Here is a 13,427-nt window from a genome sequence, read left to right on the forward strand (position 1 = left end):
AATATATATATATATATATATATATAAATAAATTTATTTATTTATTTATTTATGGCTGCATTGGGTCTTCGATGCTGTGCGCAGGCTTTCTCTAGGTCCGGTGAGCGGGGGCTACTCTTCGTTGCCGTGCGCGGGCTTCTCATTGCGGTGGCTTCTCTTGTTGCGGAGCGTGGGCTCTAGGCGTGTGGGCTTCAGTAGTTGTGGCTCGTGGGCTCTAGAGTGCAGGCTCAGTAGTTGTGGTGCACAGGCTTAGTTATTCCGCGGCATGTGGGATCTTCCCAGACCAGGGCTCAAACCCGTGTCCCCTGCATTGGGCAGGCGGATTCTTAACCACTGTGCCACCAGGGAAGCCCTTAAACTACATTCCTGAATGAGACTGGCTGGTGGCCACTTGATGGGTTGGCTGACCTTGGGTTGGGAGCCCATTTCTAACCACCAAGCTGAGGCTGGTCAGTCAGCATCAGAGGGTCCACACCTCTGCAGGACTCTCTGGGGGAGACAGTGTGATTTATTTATGCTTGTGACTTTGGCAGGTACGGAGGCTGACAGTGTGAGCTCCGGTTTATACTAGAGTATAAACTCATGTGAAATTTGCAAGAAAGTTGGATTTTGATTTGGCATGGTTGTGTGTATTTTGGTGGGGATGGAGATTAGTTTGACTTAATACACAAATGTGAGTTTTTATGGGCATTCAAGCAGCAGTGTTCAGCTGGCAACGCAGACCCAGCAGTCGGGAGAGTGGCTGTTAGAGTGGTTTGAATATTATCTGTGTGGAGGTTTGAGCCCTCAGCCTCTGTGAGGTAACTGCGGATGACTCAAGATGGAAATATAGAGAAGAGAGGAAAGCAGCTTTACAGGAGAGATCAACATGTAACTGGTTTACGTAACAACCTATCATATGTTGTTTTTAAAGAGGCAGATAAATGAATCAAAAATGTTTTAAAATGACTAGAATTTTGAGTATAGTTTTGTGCTAACCATCTTAGCTTTTTGAATGACTGTATACCTACCCCAACCCCGTTCCTCACAGGTAGAAGAAGAAATCCAGACTCTGTCTCAAGTGTTAGCAGCAAAAGAGAAGCACCTAACGGAGATCAAGCGGAAACTCGGGATCAATTCGCTACAGGAACTAAAACAGAACATTGCCAAAGGGTGGCAAGATGTGACAGCCACGTCTGCGTACGTTCCCTTGATTCTACATTGTTCTAGAAACTGTAAAGGACACTTTGCCCTTTTTGTCTGGGGACAGGATCAAAAGGCACTGAGGACGTTTCTGCAACTTTTCTCTGTACCTGCGCAGGGCGCTGCCCGTTCCACCCCCCGTCCCCCCGTTCTCAAGTGTATCTGACCCTTCTCTAACTTCAGTCTTTCAGACTGTTCTAGGAAACAGAAAGAAAACCAGCCTCATACGTGAGTTGAAGAAATAAAATCTAAGCTCTAAAAATGTTATGTATCGACTTACCAGATAGATACATGAGTCACTTAATCCTCAGAATAACCCAGTAGAGTGGGTAGTGAGATAGCCCTAGATAGGGAAACAGGATCAGATAAGTTTTGAGGTCACAAACCTCTCAAAGTATGGAGGCAGGATTTGAGCTCAAGTCTGGCCCAGTACAGAGCCAGTCTTTTTTTTTTTTTTTTTACCCTGTTCTATACATACCATAAGATTCTCAGGCCACCATCCCTGATGTATGCTGGTGGCAGAAGACCACCCCTTAATCTTTTGGTCTTTTTGGTCACACGGTTTTGATACGACATTGTCATGAGGCAGTTTTGTTTCCTGGCACCCAGTACAGACCCAGTTTTTTTTTTTTTTTTTTACCCTGTTCTATACATACCATAAGATTCTCAGGTCACCATCCCTGATGTATGCTGGTGGCAGAAGACCACCCCTTAATCTTTTGGTCTTTTTGGTCACACGGTTTTGATACGACATTGTCATGAGGCAGTTTTGTTTCCTGGCACAGGGAGGAGCAGGCTTGTAGTAACAGTCTCCGAACTGTGTTCTCTGTTCAGTCCCATCTGCTGAGCTGGTGACCAGCAGCAGTGAGGCTGACTGCATCCTGACATGACAGCACGAGGGTGACCACCTCCACTTTCTACCCATATAAGTAGGCAGTGGAAACATGCAGGACACCATCCTTTGTATCATCATAAACTGGGTTTTTGTTTTTGTTTTTTTAGTATTTGATGTGGACGGGGTAAGTAAAAATGCCTGAGCATTCCTTTCTACAATGTGGGGATCTTAACCTCTTTGGTGCAAGTACCGTATTCTCTCGTTTTTGTTTTAGTTTCTCCCTTCACTAATCCCTGTGTAAATGGGAGGAGGGAGATGGTAAATTATACCTTTGTGCTATAGCACATGTCCCGCTCAAGTCATCTGAAATATTGTACCTTTTACGTACCCCGTTGAGAATACACTGGTCCTTATTTGGTAGCTCAACAGATGTGCAAAATTGAAAAAAAATCTTTATGCCCCCAAAATTGATTTGGATAGTAAAAAGTACCCATGGGTCCTACCTTGCTTCTGACCCCTTTTTAGGAGATAAAGTTGTGAAAGACGTGAGGAATCTGATTTCATTTCTGTTTTATTTAGCTTAAGTGGAAACGGGAAAAAATAAAGAGATATAATTTCATTCAACCTATGGCTCATTTTGATCTTGGCTCCATGACTGTTTTTAGCCCTTACCCAGATTTCTTTGGCCCTGCCTTTATAGGCCTCTATCTTTCTGGCTGTCCTAGAGCACTGCAGAAGGTTGTATCTGAAATGATGGTTAAGTAAAAGATGATGTGATGATGCTGACCTGGTGGCCGTGAAGAATTTTAGATGTTCTAAATTTTTTTTTTGAGAGTTCTCAAGAGGTGGTCGTCACTGAATTCTAAATAACTGATACTGGAAAGGTTAGCTTACTTTCTTTGCTTTGTTCTTTTATAAATTAATATAGGTACAAGAAGACCTCTGAAACCTTATCTCAGGCTGGACAGAAGGCTTCAGCTGCTTTTTCATCTGTTGGATCAGTCATCACCAAAAAGCTGGAAGATGTAAAGTACGTCCTCATTTTTCCTGGCTTACTTAAACTGAGGCAAATTAAAATCTGTTATCATGGTTGCGTTTGTTTCCTGCCTGGTTCTGGCTGATGCTGGGTTCCTCTCTGAGTGAGGGGGGGCATTCCTTCAAACCAGGACCTGAAATGCTTCCCTAAATTCTTTTAGGCATAGCCTTCAAACTGATCATCTTATGAATACATTTAAGGTTGTTGAAAAATTCTGGTTGTGAATTTTGTCCTTTTAGTCGTTCTTGATCACACCGGGTAAGTATGTGTTTGCAAACCTGTGGTTGTGGGCGGAGCCTGGTGTCTGATGGGGATGAGTCCGGGAGCATCGAGTCCTGCCTTCACTTCCGGGAGGTACATCTTTATCCCATGGTGTGCTTACAACATGCTCGTTTGTGCATTGCTTTGTACCATTTGTGTTCCTGCCGAGGCCCAAATCTTGTTTAGAGCTGTTGCTTTTTAGTTTGTATTTATATTTGCAGTGCGTCTGCAGAATTTTCCTGGCCATTTTGGTAAAACCACTTCACAGTGCTTTTGTGTCCACCCATGCCTTGCGCCACCCACCGTGTGGATTAAAATAGTGCTGAAAATGCCAAATTGTGGATTAAATCGTCTGTGCTTCTGTTGGCATGCAAGATTTGTGTTGAAAAAACAAATCCTTCAGATTGCATGACTTTGTGTTTTCCATTTGTGGGGAAAGTAGATTTTACAACCAGAATTTTGTAGGTTGGATAAGTTTGGCTAATTGGTATTATACTTTGTACCAAAAAAACCAAATGACTTGCTCATTGTATTTAGACTATTATCATTTTCAACACAATGTAATAAACACAGCTCTCTTCAACCCTTTTGACAGTTATATATACTTCTCTTAGGTGCTCTCTTTTCTTTCTGTGCTGATTTGATTGTGTAGCCCTTTAGAGTTCAGTTAAAACCTTACACAACTTTTAAAAAGTAGGTTATTTAATTGTTTTAGATTTACCAGACCTTCCTTTCTTTTTTAATGCTTACTCTGGCTTCTTGCAGATTGCAAGCCTTTTCACATTCCTTTAGGTAAGGAGAGTTTGAACCATCACTGCAGCCTAGCTCTCGTTTAAGACAAGTGTGCTGAGATTATGATGCCACATTGGATGGTTGTGTTTGTCTACTACGTAACTTTCTTGCCTTTTGGAATATCTTTTCTCTGGTGCATTCCTATTTTCAAGGGAGGGTTTCTTGTATACCATGGGTAATGGATACATTAAAAGAAGAATAATTTGACACTGTGGTTCAAAGGGATATGGAAATGATTTTGACATTTTCCTTCTTTTTTTTTTGGTAAAAAGAAGCAGCTTTACCATGGCATGCAGAATTCCTCCCTTTTAATGTCTGACTTTGTTTGTTTGTTTTTTGATGCTTTAATTTCTTTGGTGCCTTTGTCAGGATGTTGGAATCTTCCTTCACCTGGGTCCCATTATGCAGTTGTAATAGACAGCATATGTACTGTCTCACAATGTGAGTCTTCTGTCCTGTACAGGTTACTCTGAAATTTTTTTACTGCAGTAAAATATGCCTAAGATAAAATATACCATGACTCAGCACTTTTTAGTACTTGTTTAATTAGCTTATAGTGTTTACTATTTTATTATTTCTTTTCACTGGTTGTAATCTATAATTATGCACACAAGAACATTTCATGGTTGCAAAAGGAAAAATAAAGTATATTAGGCCAAAAAAGAACGTGCATTAAAAAGATGTCAGCCCAAACTATGCCTTATAGAAGGAACCTTTGTGATATTGAGCAAACCTCTCCTCTCTCTCCCATATAGACTCTCTGATTATCCAATTAGTAGTCAGAGAAAACTAAGGTGGAGGAAGGTCTTTTGAGTGTAAGCAGGAAGGATAATATACTGGTCTCCATCTCTGATCCTATTAATGTGAATTGTCTTCTCAAGTGGTCACTTGCTGTGGCCTAGCATTGTGCCTTCTTAAGTAATCACATAGGTGCTTATAGCTGAGGCTCTCTCTTAATGACACTTAGCCCTGAAAGTCAGAGTAAATCATGGGGATAAACAAACTCTAAGTGTTGAACTATTTTTTAAAATATTTATTTATTTATTTGGTTGTACTGGGTCTTAGTTGCGGCAGGCGGGCTCCTCAGTTGTGGCTCACAGGCTCCTTAGTTGCGGCTCTCCAGATCCTTAGTTGCGGCACGCGGGCTCCTCAGTTGTGGCATGTGAACTCTTAGTTGCGGCATGCATGTGGGATCTAGTTCCCTGACCAGGGATTGAACCTGGGTCCTTTGCATTGGGAGCATGGAGTCTTATCCACTGCACCACCAGGGAAGTCCCTAAGTGTTGAACTATTTAAAGTTTAAAATTGTGCTAAAAAACCCAAGAAATCAGTGATAGGAATTGATTCTGTATCTTTGGTGTTCAATTGAAAATGGCCTAAGTGCTTTAGGAAACTGTTAAGACAGTTTTATCTAAAGTTATTTGAGTTGTGTGAGGATGTATTCACTCACATAATCCATTCTGCTAACATTAAGGTGCCTATCGTGGAGAGGTCTAAAGGATGTAACCTAGACCAGACACGGTTCTTGTTCAGAAAGAGCTTGAAATCTTTGAGTGGATGGAGTGGGGGAGGGAAGTAGGGCCTGGGAATGAGTTAAGAATGGAAGAGCCCTGTTAATACCTGATTATAAAACAATGTTAGATGTAAACAAAAATATAAAACTTTGTAAGTGCTGTTGAGGAATGATATTTTCTGTACCTTTGAGAAGATTAAGCAGATGTACATAAGTATGGCTCAGTATGTTCTGTCTTTTTAATTCACCAGAACTAAATTGAGTTGGGCGGCTCTTTTCTAGCTGCTTACACAGTCACTTTTTTTCATTTCATTTAAAAAGTGCAATTGAGATTATATGCTACCATTTTCAGTCTGGTTGTTAATGAACAATATATTGCGTATCAATACATGCAGGTTAAAGTAAGGCTTTATATTGTAATTTGGAAATGGGAGATATAAGATTATCTTTTGAGAACTGAATTTTGGAATTATTTCTTACAGATTAAAAGTTGGGTAAAGTCACTTTAAAAAATCATTTCTAGATCAAGATGTCCTGATTGTAATCTGATTTAATGGGTTCCTATGTAATAGAAAATATATGGAAACATATAATAGAAGTATATAAAAACATATACAATAGAAAACATAAGGAAAACCCACATCTTTTAGATGAGTGAGTCACAGAGGCAAACACTGGCCACGTGCCCCCAAGAGCTGTGCAAGGAGAGGAGCTTGGGCAGCAGATTTGAGCGTTTCCATCCCAGCAGCAAGGCCTTTCCTCCCATGGAGATGGATGCAGGGGGCCCCTTTTTGCAAGTTGCTTGAATTAGTTGCGTAATCTTGTTAACTACCCTTTGTTCCGAGTCCATGCTAACCTAGCAGACTTGTGGCAATGATTTCACTCTCTGATGGAATTGCGGATATTTTGCTGACTTGAAGAGAGGCAGCAACAGTTTTAATTGTACTACATTATCAATTAATAAGTTAGCACTTGGGATATAGATATTTGCCGTATGCCTTGGGTGGGTGAGTAAGGGAGAGGAAGAGGAAGGGAGGGTAGGGGAGAAGGGGAGAGAGAGAGAGGGGGAGAGAGAAGGAGGGAGAGGGTGAGACAGAGACAGAGATAGAGATGTCTATTTTTTAAAATTAATTAATTAATTTATTTTTGGCTGTGTTGGGTCTTCGTTGCTGTGCGAGGGCTTTCTCCAGTTGCGGCGAGCGGGGGCCGCTCTTCACCGCGGTGTGCGGGCCTCTCACTGTCCCGGCCTCTCTTGTTGCGGAGCGCAGGCTCCAGACGCGCAGGCTCAGTAGTTGTGGCTCACGGGCCCAGTTGCTCCGCGGCATGTGGGATCTTCCCAGACCAGGACTCCAACCCCTGTCCCCTGCATTGGCAGGCAGATTCTCAACCACTGTGCCACCAGGGAAGCCCCCGAGATGTCTATTTTTGATGCCCTGACAATTAGGTGTCAGCGGCAGGGGGGCCAAAGGAGGCCCTTTGGGGACAGACAGCTTTTCCCCGGGTGGTGTGTTCATAGTCTCCTCTCCTGTTGGCTTGTTTTCTACACGTGGATGGCAAACGTCGACTCATGTCTTTACTTTTTTTGAGAGAAACTTTAAAAGAGCCTTCTCATTTCACTTGGTGTCGGTGTAAACATCAATTTTCATGTTATTAATAGCATGATCTAATAATTCAGTAGCCTCATTAGTCAAATATTTCTGATGTATTTAGGAGAAAATGTAATTAACTTTGCCTTTATCTTCAAAGGAAATTTCTCCTTTTGACACGTGTGTTTCTTCACGTAAACCTCTAGATATTTTTTTGTTGTTGTTGGTTTCGGACTCATTAAAGTCATTCCAGATAATTCCATTTTGCTGAAAATTTCTTTTTAAAAAAAAAAAATTCTACACTTAATAGGAAAAGAAATGACCTCTTTTCTCTTGTTGTAATAGAGTACCGTTTGATTTGAATTTGAAAGGCTTTAATGAACTTTTCTACCTTTTATGCCCATAGTTCCTAATTTTAGTTACTGCAATTATTTATTCATTCTTTCATTCAAAAGTATTTATTGAATGGCAGCTTTGTGCCAGGCACTGTTCTAGACTCTAGGGTTCAAGTTACCAACCAAAATAATAGCTGGGTGAAATTTGAAAGCTTTAAAGAAAATAATATAAAATGAAATAAATATTAATGTGTGTTTCAGTTAAAGCCATCCGTAACAATAATAACGGTGAACTGTGTTTCAGGCATGACTATGTATAGCAGGTGTTATTATTTTTATGATTTTACAGATGAGGAAAACTGAGACACAGAGAGGTTAAGTGACTTCCTCAAAGTCATATAGCGACGTGGGTGAAGGCCAGGACTTGAACCCAGGCACACCCAGGTTCAAGAGCCTGCACTACCCTCTGCATTGTTCTGCCTCCCCAGAGCAATGATAGTTTAAGACTTAGGCCCTACAGGCACCGTCCAGCAGTTCCTTTGGTTCATCACCTATGATCAAGAGATTATTTTGAGGGCAAAAGGGAATAGTAGTACATAGATAAGCTTTCAGACATGTTGACCATTAACTCTTCTTTCTCTATCTTCTGTTTACTACTTCCTTCCTTCTTCTTTTCCCTCTACTCCTCCCCCTTTATTATTATTACGTATGAAAAGATCAAACACCTGTGTAAGAAACAAGGAAACTTTAAAAAATCAATTCAGCTTTTTAAAAGAATAACTTTTCCAAAGTAAGAGTAAATATTAGATTGCGAAGTACTTTGTGTTTTCTGAGTGAGAATCAGGTTGCCCTTTTTGATTTTTTTTCTCAGTGTTTTGAGGAACCCAGATTTACATTCCTACTTTGATTATAGGTTACTGTCTTTGAGAGCCAAAATCAAGCTGGAAGATGTTTTCATAAAGTTTGCTTTATAAATGCTAACTAATCCTCACGATATATCTATTAGAGCCAATTCTGGTCCAGCAGCAACATGGCTTTGTGCTTTTGAAGTTTTCCATATTATGTTTAAACTTCAGTGATATTGGAGATGATGTGTAAGTTGAGGCAAGTTGAAGCTTGTGTAACCTTCCGTAGAGAAGCTAGAAATGCAAGGACAGCTGCCCAATTGTTAGATTACAGACTAGCCACCAACAAAGTGGAATTTCATTTAAATAGGGATTGTAGAGAAGTTCAGATAACTGGGTGGACTTGAAATTGATATGTACTCCTTGTTCTTCCTGCTGTAATGGCTACCTCAAAAGTGGGAACACCTCGACTTTGTATTAATTTAACTGATTTCATTCTCTGTTCAGTGGGTGTATTTTTAATCTTTTCTTATTGTGAAATGTAAAACATACAGAAATTCAACTCAGCAATTTATCACAAAATAAACACCTTATTGTAATCATTTCCTTGCTTTTTCCTGTACATTCCCACTTAAACATATTTAGTGGATGTATCCTTCATGGTACTCAAATATTTAAATTCTTTCTCTGCCTTAACTGCTAATTGAAACACAACACCAGCAAGGATGATTTTGTCATGATCCTGTAAAGACCCTAAAGTCCTTTACAAGAGACGCTGCACTGTTTCTTAGAATTCTCAAAGTGTTCATTTTTAACATTCTTTAAGTCATATTATAAACATCATTGGCACCTTCTAGGTACTTAATAACTTAAAGGCCCCAAATTACCATTTCTATCTTGATTTTCTTGGAAGTGTATTGGTAGTCCTTTCCTATGATAATACTGTAAAAACAAAATATTTTTAAAAATTGTCTGTATTTCCAACATTATTGAGTGTCTTCTCCTGACTGTTTACCCTGTTTGTCAGTTTCCCCCATTCTCCTGATATCCCCTTGCACTGATGCTCCACCAACCGTCCTTCTCTTACCTAATCCAGGGAAGATCCCTTGATGAGTCATGCATAAGCTCTCCACTGCCTTCTTGTGTTAATTCTCCATCCCCTGATAATTCCATGTGACTTCTGTGACTTTTACAATTCAGTTTTTCAACTTTTATGACCTCAGGACTTGTTTCTTATGTAGGATAATCCTGAATTAATTTGTGCGCTGGATGTGGAATTGATAGTCAACTTGATGCATCTACAGTTCACTTTTATGATCCTTCTTTTCACTCTGCCTTTGCCCTAGTCCCTTTTACCTAGTTTGTAGGCTGTTTAAAGGGGCACAGTATCCACAAATTGGCCATTGGAGGAAATGATCTTTTACAGATCTTAGGGAGATCTTAGGGAGAGTCAGTGACTGGAATTAACTGTGCATTTCTGAGATTTATACTTGCTTTATCCACCCATTTCCTCATTTTGTTGATACTGTTGAATTCAATGCGTGATTCCTTTGGACAAATAATTTATCACATGTTCAGCCATTAAGCACCTTCTTTTGCCAGAATTTGGTAATTTCTGCCAAAATGTTCTAGCAAAGTCTTTTGGTTAGGAAGAATAGGAAACTATGTGACTTTGCTCACCTAAAAAGGGAAAGTGTTGCATAGAATGAAAGTTCTTTTGGAAACCAAGGAGAGGAAAGGAAGCAAGCCCAGGCCCCACCCAGACTAGTCCTGCTCATTGAAAAGCTGTTAGAAATCAAGGTAGCTTCTAGAACCCCAAAAAACCAAGAAACCCATTCCTCTACCACCTGAGCCCTCTTCCCTGAATGGTCACGTCTCCTTCATTTCCTCTACCTCTCTCTGTGCTTATATGCAATTCTTTCTTTGGGAATTGGTTTCCTCTGCATTCTTGAAGCTTGTACCTGGTCCCCCCAAATGTCTTCCTCAACATCGAAGATTCCATGACTTTCTGGTTCAAGTACCTACCACTAACTGACCAGCGGCTTAGTGTTCTAATTACAAAATCCCAGGATAGGAATCTTAATGATCTCAAATCAAAATTTTGTTTTTAATTTGGTCTAAACAATTTGTAAATTACCAGGAGGTTAGCTCTGGTGGGTGGAACTCTACTGATCCAGTTATTATATTGGTGATGGTGGAAGCTGGCTTTGGGAATGTGACTTACAGAGGCAGCTTTTGCAGAAGGGTCCAAGGAAGGGCAGGTAGCTTTTGGAGTTCTGGTATTGTAAACTAAGAAAGGTGATTTTTATTAATCTCTGTCTTTAAAATATGGATCCAACACACTGTAATAAATCAAGCAGGAAAAGAATTAGCAAATCCTCCCAGAATATAGTCTTATATCCAAGGTATCTACCATTGTGATAGGAAGAGAGAATGCTGAGCTACAATGGATCTTTTCCTGTATTGTGTACAACATTAAGTACGAAGATGTCCAAATATTTTACTGATTATTTGACTGTACGAGCTGTCAGCTTCTTTTGATTCATATCAAGATCATACTCCATACGAATGCAGAACTAGATTTGAGGAGCTACACTGAAACACATTGTCATTTGTAACAACGGAATCTTGGAGAAAACTAAATCATAAACACACACAGTATTTAAATATAATTGAGAATTGATACCTTGGACTATCCAGCTTACCCCAAAATGCTGTGTCAGTGATCAAAATGCTAATAAGCATGTTAACAGTATCAGCAGGGTACATATAGTGACTTAGTGAGCCCAAGAATTAAGGTACTTTCATCTTGTGAGGTGTTCTCTATGGGAGATGGCTGGAGGTAGATAACCTTGAACCCGAATGGTCAGTGAACTGCTTTGCCCTTGAATACAAAGCTGGTCCTGGTAAAACAGGGGGTCAAATGTTATTTCAGTGACCTATAAGGACATTTAGTTTGAGATGAAGTACAGGTGTCTCTTACTAGAAAACTGGATACGACTACCACTAAGAAGTGATACGTAATTTTAAAGTCACTTGAAGTTGTCAAATAGTGACTTTGAAACCTTCCTGTTCTGATAACAAGTATGTGGGAGAAAAACGACTGCAGGAGCCCTTCAGTGGTCTCACTTGTGTGTGTGTGTGTGTGTGTGTGTGTGTGTGTGTGTGCGCTTCATTTTTTGAGGGGAGGTGGTGAACATTGGATTAGGAGTCTTAAAGACCCAAGTTCCATTCACGATTGTGCTGTGACCTGTAAATTATTAACTTTTGAGCCTTGATGCTAGATTCATTACAGATACTAGTGAAAGCACTTTACAATTTTCAAAGTGCTATAAGAATGCAAAGTTGATCATTAGCTCTATTAACTGCTAGAATTAAATTGGCTCATGAATAAAAGTAAATTATGTTGAAATAATTTTGATCCCCTCCACCTCAAAAAGCAGGTAATTCTTCATGGTGCCAGAAGAACAAGCTCCTAGAAAACTGAGTTTTGTTTGCTTTTTATAATGTCTAATCACCACTTTACTAACTCCATTTCTATCTCTTTTTAATGCTGCCTCTTAGTATACGCTCCATTCAACACTCAATTAGCATGCCTGCTATGAGGTAAAGTATATTTTTACAAAATGTAGTTGGTCTGATGTTTTCTTATTTTTTTAATCTAGATGTTTAACTTGAACTGTTCTGAAGTAAGAGCTAGAATTCTACTCTAAACAAGCTGTGAAAACTGTCACCAGTTTTCAGTTGCTCTTCCTAACAATGTTAGGTTGGTGTAAGAAATCCATTAAATGTTTGCGATTAGAAAAAGGAATTATTATTTCTTCTTTGTTTTGTAAGCCTGTTAAATTGTTTCATATGTGGAATCTGTTTAATTAAAAAAAAGGGAACAGTGCTCATCTAATCAACCTTCTGTTTTCATGGATGTAGGTGTCCCACCTCCTCTGTCTGCATTAGCTTTAGTTACAATCCCCTTTTCTTTCTTTTTTTAATTAATCAATTTTTTAAATGTTATTTTTGACCGCGTTGGGTCTTCGTTGGTGTGTGCAGGCTCTCTCTAGTTGCGGCGAGCGGGGGCCGCTCTTCAATGTGGTGCGCCGGCTTCTCATTACGGTGGCATCCCTTGTTGCGGAGCATGGGCTCTAGGCACGCGGGCTTCAGTAGTTGTGGCTCACGGGCTCTAGAGCGCAGGCTCAGTAGTTGCGGTGCACGGGCTTAGTTGCTCCGCGCCATGTGGGATCTTCCCAGACCAGGGCTCGAACCTGTGTCCCCTGCATTGGCAGGCAGATTTCTTAACCACTGAGCCACCAGGGAAGCCCCCCTTTGCTTTCATCCTCCCCATTTCTACTTCCCTCATCCCACTGTGACATTTGGAGCCAACAGTGATCTGATTCTAGTGTCCCCTTTCATCAGTAAGCACTTGCAAGTGGCACATTCTACGACCTCACCTGACCTCTCTATAGAGGCAGAGGATTTTTAACCATACATGCTTGGCTTAAACTTTAGTGTACCTCAGAGCTACCTGGAGGGCTTATTAAAAGCCCCTGCCTAGCAGGCCCACATTGAGTTTCTGATTCTGTAGGCCTGGGGTGGCTGAGAATTTGCTTTGCTAACAACTTCCAAAGAGCTACTGATGCAGCCGGTCTGGGGACCACACTTTGGGACCGATTGCCTGTCCCCACGACGGGAAGGAGGAAACCCCTTGTTCCCTTCTTCTCCGTTTTCATCATGGTAGTAGGAAGGATACTGGAGGTCAGGTGGATAGTATAAAAGCTTTGGAAACCCAGGTGGGAGCGACACAGGTGCTGTGATCCTCCTTAATTCAAATGGATGAATGTGAAGTCACAGGACAGGCTTCCCGTGGGCTCAGAGAGCTTCTGTCAGTTGCGGCAGCTTTGTGAAGTGGCCAAAGCCACATTGCTGTGCTCTCCCCTTCCTTTTGGTCTCTCCTTTCCCTGTCTGTTATGCTGCTCCTGGGAACCAGGATCCCTGGTGTGGAACCTCCTATGGTTTGCTTGCCCTGCTTAGGTGATGTGGGTTCATGT

General features: G+C 40.7%; 1 protein-coding gene across 4 annotated transcripts in view; it reads left to right on the forward strand.

Moving 5' to 3' along the window:
• Positions 1 to 13,427, forward strand: part of TPD52 (tumor protein D52) — a 133,196-nt gene that overhangs the window by 113,732 nt on the left and 6,037 nt on the right. For all 4 annotated transcript variants that reach the window (XM_024127017.3, XM_055091013.1, XM_028500240.1 and 1 more), the window contains exons 3-4: positions 1,031 to 1,179; positions 2,946 to 3,047. In XM_024127017.3, coding sequence (XP_023982785.1) covers positions 1,031 to 1,179; positions 2,946 to 3,047 — 251 coding nt within the window. The remainder of the gene's footprint in view (positions 1 to 1,030; positions 1,180 to 2,945; positions 3,048 to 13,427) is intronic.

This window comes from Physeter macrocephalus, chromosome 15, assembly GCF_002837175.3.
Source record: "Physeter macrocephalus isolate SW-GA chromosome 15, ASM283717v5, whole genome shotgun sequence".
In the NCBI taxonomy this organism is placed as follows: Eukaryota; Metazoa; Chordata; class Mammalia; order Artiodactyla; family Physeteridae; genus Physeter; species Physeter macrocephalus.